General features: G+C 44.0%; 1 protein-coding gene across 2 annotated transcripts; it reads right to left on the bottom strand.

Annotated features, from left to right (window-relative positions):
• Positions 1-673: 673 nt before the first annotated feature.
• On the bottom strand, positions 674-18,621 carry ST3GAL5 (ST3 beta-galactoside alpha-2,3-sialyltransferase 5). Of its 2 annotated transcripts, none has more exons than XM_033160877.1 (7): positions 18,499-18,621; positions 8,474-8,585; positions 5,676-5,790; positions 4,475-4,818; positions 3,427-3,613; positions 2,695-2,853; positions 674-1,234 (listed from the first exon to the last, which is right to left on the bottom strand). In XM_033160877.1, exons 2-7 carry the CDS (start codon positions 8,581-8,583, stop codon positions 971-973), a joined length of 1,179 nt encoding a protein of 392 aa, XP_033016768.1. In that variant the 5' UTR covers positions 8,584-8,585; positions 18,499-18,621; the 3' UTR covers positions 674-970. The 2 variants fall into 2 exon arrangements, with proteins under 2 accessions (XP_033016768.1, XP_033016769.1); XM_033160878.1 differs by having other exon boundaries at positions 8,464-8,585; positions 18,499-18,620.
• Positions 18,622-21,335: the final 2,714 nt, after the last annotated feature.

The raw sequence follows: 21,335 nt of genomic DNA, 5'->3' as shown, positions 1-21,335 counted from the left end.
TCTGGGTTTGTGATTTGCAGCAACCACCCACATTGGGGGTGCCCCCCCAAAAAAAAATCATGAGAGGAGGGCTGCAACAGGTCCACAGGTTTACCACACTTGAAAGACAGAATCATGTGGGATATTCAGATCTTATGGGAAGCTGCCGAATCATTGCTATACCTCCCTAGGTAACGCATGACTTGGAAGGAGAGAAATACTTAACAGCTAGCAAACACCTGTAATACTGTAATACCGGGTTATCAAAATTGTTCTTATTTGCTTGTTTCAAGGAAGCCAGCATCTTCACAGTAAGACGGATTTCAAACAGCCCCAGCCCAGATCGTGCTTGGGAATTATTAAAGGAAGGCCTTGGCCTCTAAATTGGGAGTAGATGCTGCATTTCTGGCCGTGTCCCTGAAAAGGGTCTTTGAAACCCTTTGGCTCTGCAGTCTAAAATGCTCACTGGAGGAAGAATTAAAATGTCAGGAATATGGTCTGTGGAAGGGAATTCAAGTGATCGCTTCACCCAGTAATGAGAGTCACTTCCATATCCCAATATTCATGATCTATAATAAAATAATAATCATAATCATAATAATCCACACAATCAAAAGTGCTGTACGACGTTCGAATGAACCACCACCAATTGAAACTTTTTCTTTCATGAAGTCAAGAAACACAGTTCTAGGCCCAGTAACCTATATAATAAAAAGTTTCTGGATCTCTTTCCAAACACTAAACCATTAAATATGCATTAAGGAAATTTAAATTACCCACAAAATCCTTGTGGGAAGCAAAACGTTATTTTCATGTACATTTAAAAATACTTACCCAACTGAACATAAAATTAAAAAGGGAAGCAGCTGAATACAGTAATAAAAAGTCCTTTAGGGCATCCTGCAAGATGGAAACACTGAGAGTGCCTCCTTTGGGGAGGAGGAACCTGCAGGAACACAGAGAATCCAGCGTCTGGGCTCATTTTCAGTCACTAGCATGTCTTTCCGCAGAAGTCGCAATGTATTCCTCCACTGAGGTCCTTTACAATTCTCTCTTTTATCAACCTCTGAAGAAATTTTGCTTCTGTAGTCACATTGTGCATTGTTTGACTGTTCATCGCAGCCATGCAAAGATTGTCAAAATAATGCAATGGGGTGTTGGGCTGACTCAGATCATATCCAAATCCAGCTATACTCACTTCGTCACATAAATGCGAGGCCAGAACCACTGCCATCACACCAATTGTAGGCACATTCTAAAGGGGAGGAAATCACATTCCCAAATTAGAGCATGCTTGTTATATTAGGGTGACAATGCCGTATTACACACTACTGCTGAAAATCAACTAATTACTAATGAATATAGTAAAGCAGGGGTGGCCAACTCCCAAGAAACTGTGATCTACTTACAGAGTTAAAAACTGGCAGTGATCTACCCCCTTTTGGGGGGAGTGCAGGGCAAAAAAAATGAGCTTTTTTAAGGGGAGAAAGTTGTTAAGCTTCTTTGGGGGTCTACCAGTGATCTACCACAGACGTCCAGTGATCTACCAGTAGATCACAATCTACCTGTTGGACGTGCCTGCAGTAAAGGAATCAATTAATAGATCATCATCTTGTCCAAACACTGGCAACCACAAGATTCCCTAGACTTAAGCCATGCCTGATATTCTTTGCTTGGCTTAAAAATGAAGAAAATCATGGAGAATGTGCATGCAATTATGATTTCTTATGCTATGTCTGAAGGAACATGAGATACCGGTACTTTCTTGGCTGTTGCAATATTCTATTTTATTTGACCGTTTTTTGTTTTTGTTTCGAAACTGCAGTTTTACTGCAGAATTGTGATCTATCGTTATTCATTTAATTTATTTAGTTATCTAATGCCAAAGGCACCAGGTGACATCAATAAAAAATAGTCAAAGCCACCCAATGCAGTCAATGGCGACTAGTAAACAAAGAAACAAAACCGACCACAACAAACCAAGAAAACGAAAAACAATACCACCACGCTAACAATCACACTTTTGATCAAGAATAAAAGTAAATGATGTTAAAAGGTATTAGCTGATCATAGATCAAGCTGGAAGATGGCCATAAGCTTCTAAATTGATTTGTCTTTCAGGTGAGACAAGACTCTTGGCTGTTTTTCCTGCGCAAGACTATCAGGGCCACACACCTGGAAATTTATCAGCTTTGACAGGGAACACCCAGGGGAAGGAGCCGGTATGTAAATATTGTCAATAGATGAGATATGTGTGTCTGTTGCGTGTTACATAAAAAAGTATTTCCACATCCATGTCTAATGGAACTTGTGCAAATTAAACGAATTGCAGTGGAATGGAAAATAATAATAATAATAATAATAATAATAATAATAATAATAATAATAATAATTTATTTGTACCCCACCCATCTGGCTGGGTCTCCCCAGCCACTCTGGGCGGCTTCCACCAAACATTAAAATACATTTAAAATACCAGGTGAAAGGCTGTCGGAATGCAGGGTTCCCCAAACTTGGGTTTCTGGACTATAATTCCCATCATCCCTGACCTCTGGTCCTGCTAGCTAGGAAGTGATGGGAGCTGTAGTCCTAAAACAGCTGGAGACCCAAGTTTGGGGAACCCTGGACTAAGGCATTTTCGTGTTTCCTTAACAATGACTGAACTGCGGCAGAAAAATGCCAGCATCTTCTTTTATCCACAAAACATACACACACCTTGTCCCACCCCCAGAACTTTGCTCGAGGTTCAGGGTACTCCAGAATATCCAAAGCCGTCTCTTTGACTATTAACGGGTTTAAGATGCGAATGTGTTTAGGTGGCACTGGTATTTTCTCGGCTACCTGCTTCCAAAAAAACAGCCGCACCCAGAGTGGCTACAAGAGAAAAGAATATCAAAATGATTACAAAGTTTGGAATCCATAATATACGTATAACACACACTTCCCAGGATTACGAGTCATAATACTGTACAGTCTGATTTTTATTAACACAACTGCCCTCCCAAAACACATTTAGGTTTGGAAAAAGTGAAGGGTACACATAGTAATAGTCCCTACTAACTATTTATGTATAAATCATGGGACTTACATGTTTAAGTCACTCTTAGCCATGATGGAGGTAATAATGGACTAAATGTTCTTATGTAGACTAACACAATCAGGAGAATTCCTAAGCCTGCCTTTGGAAATGCCCCTTAAGCGAACATGAAACGGGATAGACACCCTCAGATTATGCAGACTTCCAAGAATTTTGAACAGTAAGCATGAAAACCGCATTGATTCCGGCAGTCCTGAGCTTAGAAAAAGCCTCTCCGTGTTATTTACATAGGTAACACCAGGGCTCTTTTCCAGCCAGAACTCAGTTCTGGCACCCCTTTTTCTGGAAAGATAGCACGGGGTAACAGGAAACCCACCCGTTGATAAGGTGTTTATATGGATATTACTTACAAGTGTTTCATTTTTCACCATTGCTTGAATCCAGTCGAAATCAACACTTTTAAACAAAACAGCAACAAATAAGCCATTTGGATAATACTCATGTTCAGATAAAGGGGCACCTTCTGGATACGTCATCCTTATGGTAGTTTTATTACCAACATCATCTGTGTATCCCTGAACTGGTGCATTATTTAACCTGTAGAGTAAAATAAATCACATGAACGTTAATGAATTTTGTACAGACAAACTTAAAAGATCCTGCTTAACTACAATTTTAGATTCATTTTGAAACGGAAAAGCATAGTGACAATCACATTTTAAATGGTCGTAACTGGACGCGGGTGGCGCTGTGGGTTAAACCACAGATCCTAGGGCTTGCTGATCAGAAGGTTGGCGGTTCGAATCCCCGCGACGGGGTGAGCTCCCGTTGCTCGGTCCCAGCTCCTGCCCACCTAGCAGTTCGAAAGCACGTCAAAGTGCAAGTAGATAAATAGGTATCGCTCCAGCGGGAAAGTAAACGGCGTTTCCGTGCGCTGCTCTGGTTCGCCAGAAGTGGATTTGTCATGCTGGCAACACGACCCGGAAGCTGTACGCCGGCTCCCTCGGCCAGTAATGCGAGATGAGCACTGCAACTCCAGAGTCGGACACGACTGGACCTAATGGTCAGGGGTCCCTTTACCTTTAACTGGAAAACTACCGATCACAAACTGAGCACAGGAAGCACAACACTAACAGAGGCCAACGTTTTTTCAGCAAAGAAGAAGAAGAGGTGTTTGGATTTGATATCCTGCTTTATCACTACCTAAAGGAGTCTCAAAGCGGCTCACAATCTCCTTTCCCTTCCTCCCCCACAACAAACACTCTGTGAGGTGAGTGGGGCTGAGAGACCTCAAAGAAGTGTGACTAGCCCAAGGTCACCCAGCAGCTGCAGGTGCAGGAGCGGAGACACGAACCTGGTTCCCCAGATTACGAGTCTACTGCTCTTAACCACTACAACACAATTGCATTCACAACTCTGTTTCACTCAAAACCTTTAAGACAAAAATGAAATATATACCTTATAACAATGTCAAATTGGTTCAGGGCATAGCCCAACTCCAGTCCATTAAGAACCCCGCCACTCCCAACGACAACACAGCGCTTACAAGGCTTTGATTGCAAGCTTTCCGGCAGGTCATACTCGGGTAAAAGTTCCAACAGGTCTTGAAGTTTTTCAGAAAACTTGTGAAATCCAAAGGGCGGTTCGTATTTGAAGATGACTTCTTGCGTATTTAGGTCTCTTCTTACAAAAGGAGATGCATTCATACTGTACTTTTCCATAAATAATCTGCCCATCCCTTTCTTCACAAAAGATGGTCGGCACTCAGCTTGAATAACTTGCTCAGCATACTTCTGTGCTCTCTAGAAAATGAAGACACAGAAGTTAAGCTGTACAGTGGTACCTCGGTTTACAAACTTAATCCGCTCCGGAAGTCCGTTCTTAAACCGAAACTGTTCTTAAACCGAGGCGCGCTTTCCCTAATGAGGCCTCCTACCGCCGGTGCCCTTCCACCGTTCGGATTCCGTTCTTAGACCGAGTTAAAGTTCTCAAACCAAGACACCATTTCCGGTTTTGCAGAGTTTGTAAATCAAATCGTTCTTAAGCCGTGGTACCACTGTACATGCAGTCTTAGAAACTCAGGCATCTAAGTTAGGGGACAAATGGCTCCTTAAACCAGGGTGTAAGGACGTTCAGTGGTTGCTCATGAGAAATCAGCCAAACGCAGAACTTCTAACACTAAGTTCTTTATTGTGCAGATGTTTACAGTGGAGCAAAAGTTCAAACATCCATCTCATCCCTCTGCAGAGTCCGGGAATGAACCCTTCCGGTTCTTTGTCCAGCAAAAAAGGCACGGGATCCTGAACCTCCGCCTCCCCCTTCCACGTCTTTCCTGTCTGCGAAATCGGGGCGCGGGAAACTGTCCCTGTTCCCCGCTTTCCCCTCGGTGCTCAGGCTCTGTGATCTCTCCATAGCCCCTGCACAGACTTCCTGCCTCTAACTCCCCCTCCCCACTGGAGGAATGGTCGCTTCCTGCAGAGGAGGGGGATGACGAGCTGGTAAACAAAGGGGGAGGTTCCCTGTACTGCAAGCTCTCCCAGGATGCCGTCCGGAGTGGGGAGGGGGGTTTCCTGACACAGGGTCACAGTCACCAAAACGGAATGTCTAGTTGCCATTTGGGGGCTAGAGTTGTATTTTTCAGTATGACATAATAACTAACCTTTGCGTGCTCAGGGTTGACATAATGAATTCTTGCCATGTCACATTCTTTGGAATGGAAGCTTAATTTGACCATGTAGATAAAGCAAAGGCCAATCACAACTAGGATGACATGTCTAAAAATAAAAAGGAGAAATTTTGTTATTTCTCTACAAGCACAATAGCACTAAAAGGTGCCCCATAAATTTGAGTAATATTTATTCATAATTCAACACTAAAACGAAAATTACACATACTAATAAAATCAAGAAAGGCTTTCTTTCACTGTGTATTTTTTTGTGAAAGTTTCTAGAAACGGAAACTGGACAACTTGAGAACAGTCCAAGAAAAGTTGGCATACCAACTGAAGCTGGAAATGGGCACTCCAAGCCACTGATGCCATCTGGGCCTCTAGCAACAACAATGCATCTAGAAGCCCCCCCCCCCAGTAAATGGAAAATATTGAGACATTTATAAGAGAAATAAGAGAGAAACAAAAATGTACGTTATGTTAAAGAAAGTTTTGACAAAAAATACAAAGAGGATAATTGGAAGTGTCGAGAGTGAATGATATCAAATGGAGTAAGAGGGTATGTAAGGTATGTGAGAATAAATGAGTGTTTGTAAGATGTGTGTTGTATGTATGAAGGTATATGTATGTATGAAGGTATATGTGTAAACTGTCTGATATTGGATGATATTGTTTGATAAAGTTTTATTTGTTATGATTTTAATCAATAAAGAGACATTACTAAAAAAAAAAAAAGAAGCCCCCCCCCCCTAACTATGCACCTGCTCCTTCAGGGAAAATGCAACTCCACTCAGGGCTGGTGCACAAACTAATTCCCAGACTTGAGAACTGCTTGTCCATCGGGTCCCCCTAATCACCAACTTGCTTCCCTCTCTTGAGCATAGTAAAATTCACATCTAATATTAAGACTCCAGCACTTGACACACAAAAACAGAGCCAAACGGCAATCCAATGCACAATTACTGGGGATTAAGTCTCAATGAAATAAGCAAAAATGCAAAAGACTGTGCTATCAAAACCATTTGATTACATTGATGGACAACATACTGTATTTTCCCGTGTATAAGACTATGCTTTTTGCTTAAAAAAAATAATCACTAAAAAGAATCCAAATAAGAGCTCTGGCCAAAAGTTTTAACCAAACAACATACGTTTACTCGTAAGTAAATCAAAATGTAATATCAATTCTGTAAAGAATTACAGTCTTAAATCAAAAGTAGTTTCATATTGGAAATTTTCCTTAAGAGTCTTTTAGAAATTGATGTCAGAGCTTCTCCGATGCGTGTCAGATGTAAACCAGGGATACCAGGACAGGGCCCCAGTTTACATCTGACACGCATCGGAGAAGCTCTGACATCAATTTCTAAAAGACTCTTAAGGAAAATTTCCAATATGAAACTACTTTTGATTTAAGACTGTAATTCTTTACAGAATTGATATTACATTTTGATTTACTTACGAGTAAACGTATGTTGTTTGGTTAAAACTTTTGGCCAGAGCTCTTATTTGGATTCTTTTTAGTGTATTTGGCAATAAAAAAAAATCAGGCAAAAATTGGGTGTCGTCTTATACACGGATAGTGAACGCAGAGGGGGGACGTGCGATTAATGGCAGCAGCAAACAGGAGATTGGCAGCGGCAATTGGGTGGGTGATTGGTGGCTGCGGCAAGGCCTGCTGGCGATTGGCTGTGGCAACTGGGCAGGCGATTGGCGGCTGCGGCAAGTGGGCGGGTGGGCTATTGGTGGCGGCGAGTGGGCAGACAATTGGCGGCTGCTGTGAGGTGTGCGATCTGTTGTGAGCGCTGCTATGAGGTGTGGCTGTGGCAAGTGATTGGCAGGTGGGTGAGTGATTGGCGGAAGTGACCTCCCCCACCCCACAAAAAAGCTAAACTTAATTTCTTAATTTTGGGTTTTTAAAAAAAGAGGGGTCATTTTATACACAGAAAAGTATGGTAATCTGCCACTGGATTAAGGGTTCATCCACATTTCTGCTTGTCTAAGTGGTTTCCCCCTTGCTCCGCTCTTTTCCAAAGGAAAACCTGCTCTTTAGCGACAGATCAGAATAAATGGCAATTGGGACAAACCTGAATTGCCATTTGCTCCGATTGAGCGCTAAAGAGAGGTTTCCCCCCAGAAGAATGCAGTGGAACAAGAGGAAGTGCGGATAAAACCTACGTCTGAAAATAGTATTCAGAAAGCAGTGGAATAAATCAGAAAGTTTTCGTAAGCAAAACACAACTTCTTTTTTCTTGTGCTTTCACTGAACCAAACATGGGTGGTGTTTTTTTAAAAAAAAATTCCAGGATTTAGTGGTAAATATAACTTTTAAAGGGATGCGGGTGGCGCTGTGGGTTAAACCACAGAGCCTAGGGATTGCCGATCAGAAGGTTGGCGGTTCGAATACCCGCGACGGGGTGAGCTCCCGTTGCTTGGTCCCAGCTCCTGCCAACCTAGCAGTTTGAAAGCACAAAGTGCAAGTAGATAAATAGGTACTGCTGCGGCAGGAAGGTGTTGCTCTGGTTTCGCCAGAAGCAGCTTTGTCATGCTGGACACATGACCCGGAAGCTGTACACCGGCTCCCTCGGCCAGTAACGCGAGATGAGCGCCACCACCCCAGAGTCGTCAGCGACTGGACCTAACGGTCAGGGGTCCCTTTACCTTTTTAAACTTTTAAAACAAATCCAGCAGTCAGGCTTTAACACCCTATCCCGTAAGGAGAAATAATAAACGAGATGTTAAACAAGAATTTATGGCCGGCATCACAGACAGAGTCACTTACTTGAAAGTACTTTTTAAAAACCCACTTGGCCTTTTCATCTTCATGTGCAGGTACCTTAGAGCATGGCGCAGAAGACAAGCATTTCTTTTTCAGGTTAATAGTGTGGTCTTCACTCCGCATTGCTGCAAAGAGAAATCCCGTTAACAAGGGACAGTACTTACATTGCACTTTAAAAGAAAACACCCACCTACAATAATTGACGGTTTCCTCCATGCAAACAGTATCTCTTGCATTTTCTAAAAAAAACATGACAATAACATGGCGAAAACTTAATTACAGTTTTAGCTCAAAATGCACCCTTTGGTAATTAGGTTCTTACTTTGCTGCAGCATGCAAGAGGGTGCTGACTGATCAGGACTCAAGTCTCGGAAATGATAAAATCCGTTATAAAGTATTTAAAGACATCAGCAGAAGACCAGTGAATGAGACCAACTAAGTTTGTTAGTCCATTAGCACCTTAGAGACCAAGTAATTTTTTATGAAAGATTATAATAAGATTTTTATGAAAGATTGTAATAATATCAAACAGAAATCAACACATTATACATGAATGAATTTTGGAGAAGAAGGAAATAAGGAACAACATACACAGCTAATGATTATAAGAGCTCCCAATCCAGAGTGAGATTCCGGGGAAGAGGCTCCTGTGGTTTTAGATAGAAGTTAAATGAATCTTTTATTCCAGGATATTTGATCCTGGAAAAATCCACACAAAAAATGACTACAGGTAAAAATGTAAGAAAAATGTTTTTAATTTTTTCCATAAGTGAAGCCTGAACATCCAGCAGGAATCAGAGCTGTTCAAAAAGGATTTGGAAAATTCCACACAGATAAGCTTCACTCGGTGCAAAATTATTACACCTAATAAGAATGGAAACTAAAGGCCAAGTTTTCTTCTCTGTGTGTATTCCAGAGAAGATGGATGCAAGAATAAACTGCATGTGCGAAAAAGAGATGAAGCAAAGATGGAGTCCCCTTCTCTCTTTTGCCTGACATTCCAGGAATCTTCTCTTGCTTGTTGATTGATTTGTTTTAATCCAGGCATAGGCAAACCCGGCCCTCCCGATGTTTTTGGGACTACAACTCCCATCATCCCTAGCTAACAGGACCAGAGGTCAGGGATGATGGGAATTGTAGTCCCAAAACATCGGGAGGGCCGCATTTGCCTGTGCCCGTTTTAATCCCTGCTTGCTCATAAGTAAAACCTGCCTCGATCTGGCAAGTGGCAGTTCACAGGGTAAACACCTGCAGAAGTAGTTCTCCATTGTTTTAGCATCTGGCATTATCCCAAACCTTATCGGGGTATAAGGGATTCTCACGAAGGTCACTCAGAGCGGCTAAAGAGCCTTGTGTCTTCTTCTTCATCCTGGTACATGATCTCAGGCTGACTGAAACCTTGCCAAGCCTTATGTTGCTATGTTCTGGCTTAGGTCTCTCGGAGAGAGACACTTCTGCCCTAAAAGCAGACAATCAGCCCAACTTAAACCAGCCAAAACAACCCTCTGTTTTGCCTACTGGGAAGGATGATCTCTAGATGCTGTTAACGTTTTTAAAAGGAAGAGATGCATGGGTACAGAAATACACGCTTGCATTCCCAGAAAAAAGCTACTGTAATGGTAAAAAGAGGGCAGGAGTGATTAAAGGGAAGGGCAAAAAAAACCCAACCCCACTCACCCTATATACATTCTAACCACTAAACCACACCGGCTCCCTAGAGTACTTCTGCTATGGGGCAGCTTCGTAAATTAATTAAGTAAATAAATATGGGGAAAGCAAAACGTTACTTAGAGGAGGATCTGAAATATTTCCCTTGAGGCTTGAATTTGTTCTGAAGATTGCAAGCTCTTGACTGGGCTTGGGAGCAGAATCATAGAATCTAACCAAACTGAGCTAGATCGGATTGTTTTATTTGAGGTTTTAATGTGTTGTAAGCTGCTCAGAGATTTTTTTCTTTAATTTATAAACAGTATACAAATGCAAGGAATAAATAATAATAATAATAATAATAATAATAAATCTCATTGTTTAAAAAAAAAGGCAGCTAGACATTCCATTGTGGAGACCACAATCTAGATTTAAGGTGCCAGTTGGCTTATATATCTGAGTTTCTAAGTAGGTCAATAACTGTGACTCAAGTCAGTAGATGAAGAACTCTTTAAAGTGGTTGACTGCACTGTACTGTACAGAACAGAACGTCCCTTGTCCTCCAGATAGTTAGCTGTGTTTCTCCCTTAACACATTTCCCAGCAGCTTCTGGGCTTTGAAGGGATACACTTATGATTCACACTTTGCTGCTTTCCCCCTTTCTAAAAAAAGAAAAGAAAAAAGGTATGTCCATTCTCTATGACTGCTTTGCATCATACCCTCCACCTGCCTTAAAGAGGTCAAGTGAATTTCACTGTGTGTTGTAAAGCTATCCAAGATCACTGACTGATAAAGGACCTAAAGAAATAAAGTATCGATTGTCATAATGACGGGGCTATGTCTTCACCACGGGGCAGCAGAACCTGTAATAATAATAATAATTTATTTATACCCCGCCCATCTGGCTGGGTTTCCCCAGTTTAATGTTCCCCAGTTTCCCCAGTTTAATGTTCCAACAGAATGTTAAAATACAATAATCTATTAAACATTAAAAGCTTCCCTAAACAGGGCTGCCTTCAGATGTCTTCTAAAGGTCTGGTAGTTGTTGTTCTCTTTGACATCTGGTGGGAGGGCGTTCCACAGGGAGGGTGCCACTACCAAGAAGGCCCTCTGCCTGGTTCCCTGTAGCTTGGCTTCTCGCAGTGAGGGAACCGCCAGAAGGCCCTCGGCGCTGGACCTCAGTGTCTGGGTAGATCGATGGGGGTGGAGACGCTTCTACAGATATACTGGACCGAGGCCTGTGGCGATCACCCAAACTTAGGAATGGCATAGAAGGAGTTAAAAGGATGAACCAGTAAGAACCTTAAGGGGGGGCGGAGTTAAGTGGTCTATATAAACCCCTCCGGGGAAGGCAGAGGGTCTTGTCTTGTGTCGGGGTCTTGGTCTTGGGGCTTGTTGTGGGTATTGAGAGGCTGGAAGGAGGGTGGCAAGGGAAGGAGTAGGTACAAGGGCGGGAGAAATCGTTGGGCACTGTTGTTAACAAGAACACAACCAAGAAAGAACTGTTTATTCAGAAACCACATGCTTATGTACTAAACTTCAAATAAAACAGTTTTGTTCCAATATTCTCCTTGACTGAACTGAGTGAAGGAAATACCACACAGACTGGTTGGTGGCAGCGGTTAATTAACGAAGTGGTGAGCGCAGGTATCAACGAACCGTTAAACGTTCTGTGCAGGTTGAGTGAACCGCCACAAGGCCATTTAGGGCTTTAAAGGTCAGCACCAACACTTTGAATTGTGCTTGGAAACGTACTGGGAGCCAAGGTAGATCTTTCAAGACTGGTGTTATGTGGTCTCTGCGGCCACTCCCAGTCACCAGTCTAGCTGCCGCATTCTGGATTAGTTGTAGTTTCCAGGTCACCTAGCCCCAAGTAGAGCGCATTGCAGTAGTCCAAGCGGGAGATAACTAGAGCATGCACCACTATGGCGAGACAGTCTGCAGGCAGGTAGGGTCTCAGCCTGCGTACCAGATGGAGCTGGTAGACAGCTGCCCTGGACACAGAGTTAACCTGCACTTCCATGGACAGCTGTGAGTCCAAAATGACTCCCAGGCTGCGCACCTGCCACTTCCGCCTTTGCAGGAGGTGGTGTTGTGGGCGGTCACGATCCCCCCACATGCATGGGAGTGGGGTGGGTGCTCCGCCCCTGTACGATAGGGGGAATCCTGGCCACTTGCCAGGCCAGCCAATTCGGCTGGCCTGGGGGTGTGGCTTGACCCATTTAAGCAGGGCGCAGCCGGGAAAATCTTCCTGTTCCCAGTTTCCAGCTGCTCCGGTTTTTCCCACCCACCCTTCAATGTTTTCTTTTCCTGGACCTGCCGTTGAGAGGCCTGGTAGGAATTTTTCCACTTGGCAAGTTGGCACCAGCCATTTGGTTTTCGCCTGCCTCGTAGCAATTTGTCACAACTCTTGATTTGGGCGGTTAGGCATTGGAATATTTCTGTAGAAGAGAAGAGGGGAGGTAGCGCCATCACCTGCCCCGCATATTGAATGGTATTCCGTTAAAGGATTCCGGGGGGCGTGGCCCTGTCCGAAGCCTAGGGAGGTTAGGGCCTAAGGCACGCCTCCTATCGGTGACCCCAGGGGGAGATCCTAGTTGATGCGCACCAGCAGGACTCCCTCTACAAGTGGTTAACCTTTCCCGGACTTCCAGCACACGGGCTAGAGTCAGATACAGTCGGTTAGATCCAATGCCTAAGCCAATACCACTCTGTAACCAATAAAGTTGTGGCCTTTTCCTGCCCATTAACCTTGTATATTGTGTCATGTGTCATTACTTTACCACCAGGGGGTCAGGACATCGCCACGCAACTGCAAACATGCCCTGGAGGGTGCGCGCACATAAATCCCTGCATTCTGCGCATGAAATATACTGAAAACCTCCTCCTAGAAGAAAACCACCCGGAGTCAGGAGTGAAGGCCGTGTTTTATCCTCACAGCAACAATACTGTATTGTCAAGAGATAACAGCAACTCCTCCTGTATAAGGAAGAACGAAAAGTTGCATGTTCAGGACACAATTTGACTCATTTGCCGCCTGGATCCAATGACTTCAGCCACTGAGAATCAAGCCGGCTTCTGCCTCTATAATCCTATCTCAGGTTCAGTTTCTTGAGCTATTAAACTGTGCAGGCATGACCGTTACTTCACACGGCCACCTGCATCTGCCTGCTATCTCCACATCTTCACACTATTCCAGCCCAAGGAAAACTATGCATTGCAGGGGTTTTTTTGTTTTTTGTTTTAGCAAGAGAGGCATCTGTGCAGCCTCACAGCTCACCCAAGAATTAACTGCACCCAGACACCAGACTATGCTACATTTTGAAAGGCAGTTATAAAAAATATCTGCCAGGTTCTCAAGTTCCGTTTTCATTCAAGTATTTTTAAATATATATTAGGTACACATCATGCTTGCATTGTTTGCAGAGTACTTCTAACTGCTGTTGTTTGAGCATGAATTAATATCTGCAACATGATACAGCTCTGACTCTATTCTAGAAGCCTTCGGCTTTTTCAAAGTACGATCTCTAAGTGTTTTAGCATAAATGCATTTTATATTTATCTATGAAATGTTTCCAAAGTTTGAAAGCAAATGCTAAGAGGACAGTAATAAATTAAGAATGGAAAGGAAGCAATGACAACTTCCTAATTAAAGGTAAAGGTAAAGGGAACCCTGACCATTAGGTCCAGTTGCGGACAACTCTGGGGTTGCGCGCTCATCTTGCTCTATAGGCCGAGGGAGCCGGTTTTTTGTCTGCAGACAGCTTCCGGGTCCATGTGGCCAGCATGACTAAGCCGCTTCTGGCGAACCAGAGCAGTGCATGGAAACGCCGTTGACCTTCCCGCCAAAGCGGTACCTATTTATCTACGGGAGCTCACCCCATCACAGGGATTCGAACTGCCAACCTTCTGATTGGCAAGCCCTAGGCTCGATGGTTTAACCCACAGCGCCACCCACCGCCCCAACTTCCTCTTTAGAGGTACCAAAATTCTGTTAACCCACCCAGTGCATGCAAATATTTACCACTGTTCCATCTATTTTTAAAAAACCAATACGTATCTGAAGAAGTGTGCATGCACACGAAAGCTCATACCAAGAACAAACTCAGTTGGTCTCTAAGGTGCTACTGGAAAGAATTTCCTATTTTGTTTCGACTATGGCAGACCAACACGGCTACCCACCTGTAACTTTAAAAAACCAGTTATGTTATAAAAATGATGTACAGATGTATTTCAACACCAGGATGCCAAAAGCAGTTCTCAATTCAAATCAAAGTTGATTCGGGGGGGAATGCATCAAAATGCAGTATTTCACAAGAAACTACAGGATAGATATGGATTGTGGCTGACATCATGTATACAAGCTTTTCCAAGACAGCAGTGGGAGAACATGGGATAGAGAGTAAACAGAAATGTGTAAACAGCCAGTGTTAGAAAATCAGATATATAAGCTAGGAGCCAAATGACCCCTTAAACCAGGATTACGGTCAACAAAACGCAATACCTAGTTGCCATTTTTGGGCCAGGTGACTCAAAAGTTGTATTTTTCAATACGACTTTTGGGTTTCCTAAAATTCATTCTGATTGTGCATCTAAAATGTAACGGATAGAATTCTACGGGATGTGAAAACAGTCAAGATCCAAGGACCCCCAGGCATGCACCTCCAGGTTGTGGAGACGGCAGGCACCATCCTGGCTCCCAGGCATCTTCACTTGGTCGCAAGTGGCCAATAGCCAGCTGCAAGATACACCTGGCAAATTTTGAATGCTGTACACGGCCTCAGACACTGAGCTGATCCACACATCATGGTAAGCCATGGTTTATGCCTTCCTGTTAATAAATCACTCCCATTTTACTCCACCCTGCCTGCAGCCAGGCTCAAGAGCCTAGGCTTAGCATTACATGAGAACCAGCACTTGCAGTTTTGTTTCTCTCCAGACCATGAGCTGCTCATTCGCAATCAACCGCAATGCGCAAACCAGTTCAATTATTATTACCGGTATTTTACAACCAAACAGTGTATAAATTTTTATGAAATAAATAAAATTAAATATCCTCGCTGGCAGTGCCTGGCAGAAAGCTCCAAAATGGGGCTGAGCAGCTGGGCATAATCTGCCTTCTCACCTTCTGCTGTGAGTGGCCAGACTGCAGAAGTGCGATAGCTCTGCTGTTCCACCCAAAGGTTGCATTGAGCAGTCTTTGCTGCTACTGACTAACAAAGCAATAAACAAGCAAATGCGTCTTGTGGGTTTCCTCAAATGTGCAAGATTTGCGTCTGATAATGTGGTATCTGCCCCTCAAAGCTTTACACCACAATAAAGCATTTAGGCTCAATGCTCTAAAAGACTGTTTCTTCTCTAACGATTTCGTCTCAAAGTCAGGCTTGTGGTTATATCAAACACCACCAGTTTTGGATACACCTATTATTTATTTTTGGTTTTATCTACATGTCTAACAATGTGCACAATCACCACTTTCCTTTAAAATGTGAACTCTTTGAGATCAGAAGTGCATTTCTTCAGGACAGAATGGTGGAAGAATGTCATTCTATAAAACGAGAAAGGAATTGTACTTCAAAAGAACTAAATACACACACATCATCCATTTAATTGCAGGTTTTACCCACACAAAAAGCAGCTACGAGGAGTGAAATGTTCACCGTGTGTTTCAGATATATCTTTATCAAGGGGAAAACATTCATATTTATTCCTTCATGAAAACTTCGGAACTTTGAAGCTCTGTTTTCATTTGTTTGTTCTACCGTTATTTTAATAGCTGTTTTTGGTCCCGCCCCCCCTTTTCTGCTGAATTCCAGGGGGTAGCACTGCCTATCGGTTTTCTCTTCCTCAGCCTCAGCGCTGCCCTCGAGGAACTTCAACAGAGAGGAAGATGGGGAGAAAACTAAAATTAGTTGATTCATTAGCTCCAGTTCCAGCTACTGTCTGCCATTTGAGTCAGGGAAAAGCTCCCTGAGTGGCGTACGAAAGCCAGTAGTCAGTTCCTGTCTTCAGCCTTACAAATCTAAAAGACAGAAGACACACGAAAAAAGGGATGGGGGTGAGGGAGGAAGAAAGAGGCAAGCTCGGGCGGCAGTTCTTACAGGTTCCAGTTTGTTTGTTTGCACATTTACAGGGCACGTGTAATGAAAGGGTTGGTGCCATGTTGTTTTTACTGTAATTATTTGTATGGTTTTAATAGCTTTAACAGATACATTGTTCTACCATTGTTAAGACTGTGACTGTCGGCACTTTCAATATTTGCTTCTGCAGCTTTAAAAACCTCACTCAGTAGTAGAAATTGGCATATGAGGCTTGTATGCAGTGCCAATTTTTCCCTGAGCCATGTTCCACAATGCCAATCCAGTCATCATCTTGAGCAAATGCAATACTCCACTCATGTACAACTGTTTTTTTTAATTAATAAAACGGGTGTTTGAAAGGTCACAAGGGCCTGAGGGTGGAAGGTGGTACTAGGAACCAGTGTTCAAAATTCACCTGGAAGCCCATCTTTAACAGGGTAGAATTTATGCTTTTCATTCTGAACCAGGGCAAAGTGTAGGTTGAGTGTATTCTGAAAGGGGCTGGATGGCCATCAGTCAGGGGATACTTTAGGTGACATTGCTGCACTGCAGGGGGTTGGACTTCAGAGCCCCTTCCAACTCTGTGATTCGAATGAAGAGTTTTAATTCTAACAATGTTTAATTGGTTATTAATGACTGTTCCCCTCCCCCTATGTTTTTAACTGTTTTTATTTTCACCTGCAAGCCACCTTGAAAAGGGGAAAAGGTAGATTACAAAGGAGAAGGAGAAGGGGAAGGGGAAAAACAACAACAACAACAACAACAACAACAACACATAAAGCGGCTTACAGCAGGCAAATAAGAAAAATTACTTTTTTGGAAAAACAGTACATATAGGAGTAGAGGCAGGGCCAGAATTCTAAAAATTCTAACAACTGGCCGGGATGGAAACAATTCAGGTAGCCTGATGGAATGACTGCAGCTTGAAATAATGACAGCTTACATGCAACCAAAGGCAGCAAGAGAGATGGAATAGCGCTGCTTATTTTTTTCTACCTCATGCTTTCTGGTTGAAGAAGAGATCTGTAACACTCCCCCTTCTCTCAAACTTATCACCCCCCTAGAATCTGGAAGAGGGGCCAAAAATATTGTATATAAATACAGAAGTTCAGAAAGCCTGATTTAGTCTCCAACTATACCAGTATCTGAAGAAGTGTGCATGCACACGAAAGCTCATGCCAAGAACAAACTTAGTTGGTCTCTAAGGTGCTACTGGAAGGAATTATTTATTTATTTTATTTTTGTTTTTACACCAAAACTATTATCCAATTCACACAAACCTGTTACAATTCTCCAGAGCAAAACACTGAACAGTAAAGCTGCATTCACTAAGCCACACTTTCTTATTCTGGGATTTTATTTTCATGAACCATCACCGTCATTAAGATATTGCTTTGTCAATGTAATTACATAAAAAATACTGAAAGTGCTGATTGTGCATACTAATGGGGGGAGGGAAATAGTTGCAAAGCAAGTGAGGGAAAGGGTCAGCAGATTAGAAAGAAATAAAGACAGGTGCCAGGTGGGCATGAAAGGAGATCCCAGATCTATATCACTGGCCATATGCCAGCTAAATACAGGAGACCGTAAGCAACACCAGCCCTACTCAGAGTACACGTACTGAAGTTCACAGACATGGCTAATTTAGGTCCATTAATTGCAATGGATCTACTCCGAGCGGAACTTTTGCGGCACAATCCCAGGTGTCCATAATGGTGAACCTATCTAAGAGCTGAGCAGTCTGAGGGCATCAAGATGAGCAGGAGACCGATTCACAACAATGAGGACACAGCCCACCAAGGAAACCTTATACAAGTGAATGGGAACTTTCCTTCTCTTGCGAGGAGAGTCAGTGTCACATAGCCTAGGACCTGGGAGACCAGGGTTCAAATCCCTGCTCCACCACATGACACTCATTGGTTTGACCTTGGGCCTCTCAGCCTTAACCCCATCTCACAGGGTTGTTGTGGGGGATTAAGTGAGGGGGAGCGGCTGGGTGGCTAGGAAGAGAACCATGCGCGCCACCTGAGCACCGTAGAGAAAATGCAACGAAATGCAATAAATAAAACAAATGCATTAAAATTCAATAAATAAACAAATGCATTAAAATGCAATGCATAAATAAATGCAATAAATAACCCAACCAATCAACCAAATAATCAATCAATCAATCAATCACCCAAGGAAATGCCAGTAAGGCTTTGCTCGGGAGAATTTACCCGGGTGAGGGCGCCTGCTTCGCACGCAGAAGGTCCCTGGTTCGATCCCCAAACGCTGCGCCTCCCACCCGAGAAAACCCTGCAGTGCTCACCTGCCAGTCAGTGCAGGCAATGCTGACCCCCAGGCGGGCCAATGACCTGGCTCAGCCTAACGCAGCTGCCGATGCTGCTCTCCCTCTCCGAACCAGGGAGCCCTCCGGTTACCTGGCGACCGCGCGAGCCCGCCTCCGCACGCAGCAATCCTGGCCAATCGCCGCCGCCTATACCTGCCCGTTACTTCTGCACAGCCGTGAGACGACTCGGCGCTTTACCTGCGGAGGGATCCTCCGCTTCTGCGAACCGAACCCGGCCCTGCTCCCTCCGCGCTGGCTGGGCCTCGCGTGAGCGGAGAAAGTCCCACCGGCGAGAGAGGCACCCAGCCAGGGCGAAAGCGGGGGCGCCGGTGCGCATCGGGCAGCGGGATGGTGGACAGCCGGGCCAGTCGCCGGGCACGTGGCCCAGGGCCAGCCAATAGCCGGCAACGAAAGGGAGAGCGCGAGAGGGGATGGGTGACCAAGAAGCAGCCCACAGAGCTAGGAATGAGGCAGAGCGACAACGCGTGTCGTAGTGCCACTACAGCGGGCTCGCTCGAGCCCTTTCTGAAGGAGCTTTTTTTTTTTTTATCAGTCAGAAGAACAGCCGATGGGAAAATAATAAAAAGACAAAAAAAAAACAAAAAAACCACCCAATTGCCACTAGGCCTGTCTTGTCAAAACATCTTTTTTCTGAGACAGGTGGGAAGCCGTCTTGGTCTGCCATAGTCAAAACAAAATAAAAATTTCTTTCCAGTAGCACCTCAAGAAAGAAATTTTTATTTTTTTCCTGAGAGGATTTCCCCCCCTCTTCACTGTTGAACCACAGAGCCTAGGGCTTTAACTCAGTACATAACAGGCTTGCCGGTCAGCGGTTCGAATCCCTACCACGGGGGGGGGGGGAGCTCCTGTTGCTCAGTCCCTGCTCCTGCCAACCTAGCAGTTCGAAAGCACGTCAAAGTGCAAGTAGATAAATAGGGACCGCTCCGGCAGGAAGGTAAACGGTGTTTCCCTGCGCTGCTCTGGTTCGCCAGAAGCGGCTTTGTCATGCTGGCCACATGACCCGGAAGCTGTATGCCGGCTCCCTCGGCCAATAAAGCGAGATGAGCGCCGCAACCCCAGAGTCATCCGCTACTGGACCTAATGGTCAGGGATCCCTTTACCCTTTACCTTATACTTGTTCGACAGTGAAGAGAGGGGGAAATCGAAATCACCTCCCTTCTCTTATCATCTTCTTCTTTGGCAATCACTCACATAGCTGAGTAAAAACAAAACAAAATAAAAAATTCCTTCCAGTAGCACCTTAGAGACCAACTAAGTTTGTTCTTGGTATGAGCTTTCGTGTGCATGCACACTTCTTCATCTTACCTGCCCCCCCCCCCGGTGAGATATACTGTATTTTTTTGCTCCATAGGGCACACCAGACCATAGGGCACACCTCGTTTTTAGAGGAGGAAACAAGGAAAAAAAAATATTTTTCTGGTTTTCCTCATCTAAAAGCCCTGTTTTTTTTTTTTGTTGTTCAGTCGTTCAGTCGTGTCCGACTCTTCGTGACCCCATGGACCAGAGCACGCCAGGCACGCCTATCCTTCACTGCCTCCCGCAGTTTGGCCAAACTCATGTTAGTAGCTTCGAGAACACTGTCCAACCATCTCATCCTCTGTCGTCCCCTTCTCCTTGTGCCCTCCATCTTTCCCAACATCAGGGTCTTTTCTAGGGAGTCTTCTCTTCTCATGAGGTGGCCAAAGTACTGGAGCCTCAACTTCAGGATCTGTCCTTCTAGTGAGCACTCAGGGCTGATTTCTTTGAGAATGGATAGGTTTGATCTTCTTGCAGTCCATGGGACTCTCAAGAGTCTCCTCCAGCACCATAATTCAAAAGCATCAATTCTTCGGCGATCAGCCTTCTTTATGGTCCAGCTCTCACTTCCATACATTACTACTGGGAAAACCATAGCTTTAACTATACGGACCTTTGTCGGCAAGGTGATGTCTTTGCTTTTTAAGATGTTGTCTAGGTTTGTCATTGCTTTTCTCCCAAGAAGCAGGCGTCTTCTAATTTCGTGACTGCTGTCACCATCTGCAGTGATCATGGAACCCAAGAAAGTGAAATCTCTCACTGCCTCCATTTCTTCCCCTTCTATTTGCCAGGAGGTGATGGGACCAGTGGCCATGATCTTAGTTTTTTTGATGTTGAGCTTCAGACCATATTTAGCGCTCTCCTCTTTCACCCTCATTAAAAGGTTCTTTAATTCCTCCTCACTTTCTGCCATCAGGGTAGTATCATCAGCATATCTGAGGTTGTTGATATTTTTTCCGGCAATCTTAATTCCGGTTTGGGATTCATCCAGCCCAGCCTTTCGCATGATGAATTCTGCATATAAGTTAAATAAGCAGGGAGACAATATACAGCCTTGTCGTACTCCTTTCCCAATTTTGAACCAATCAGTTGTTCCATATCCAGTTCTAACTGTAGCTTCTTGTCCCACATAGAGATTTCTCAGGAGACAAATGAGGTGATCCGGCACTCCCATTTCTTTAAGAACTTGCCATAGTTTGCTGTGGTCGACACAGTCAAATGCTTTTGTGTAGTCAATGAAGCAGAAGTAGATGTTTTTCTGGAACTCTCTAGCTTTCTCCATAATCCAGCGCATGTTTGCAATTTGGTCTCTGGTTCCTCTGCCCCTTCGAAATCCAGCTTGCACTTCTGGAAGTTCTCGGTCCACATACTGCTTAAGCCTGCCTTGTAGAATTTTAAGCATAACCTTGCTAGCGTGTGAAATGAGTGCAATTGTGCGGTAGTTGGAGCATTCTTTGGCACTGCCCTTCTTTGGGATTGGGATGTAGACTGATCTTCTC

Source organism: Lacerta agilis, chromosome 9 (genome assembly GCF_009819535.1).
Source record: "Lacerta agilis isolate rLacAgi1 chromosome 9, rLacAgi1.pri, whole genome shotgun sequence".
In the NCBI taxonomy this organism is placed as follows: Eukaryota; Metazoa; Chordata; class Lepidosauria; order Squamata; family Lacertidae; genus Lacerta; species Lacerta agilis.
Note: the sequence above shows the minus strand (reverse complement) of the source record. Positions and strands in the feature narration are given on the sequence as shown.

Excerpts from the sequence above, each read along its gene's own strand:
- ST3GAL5 (XM_033160877.1), bottom strand. The coding sequence starts at position 8,583 with ATGCGGAGTGAAGACCACACTATTAACCTGAAAAAGAAATGCTTGTCT. Across the intron at positions 4,819-5,675 it reads TCAACCCTGAGCACGCAAAG|AGAGCACAGAAGTATGCTGA; the intron begins GTTAGTTATTAT and ends TTCATTTTCTAG. Across the intron at positions 2,854-3,426 it reads TGGTGAAAAATGAAACACTT|CCACTCTGGGTGCGGCTGTT; the intron begins GTAAGTAATATC and ends TTTCTCTTGTAG.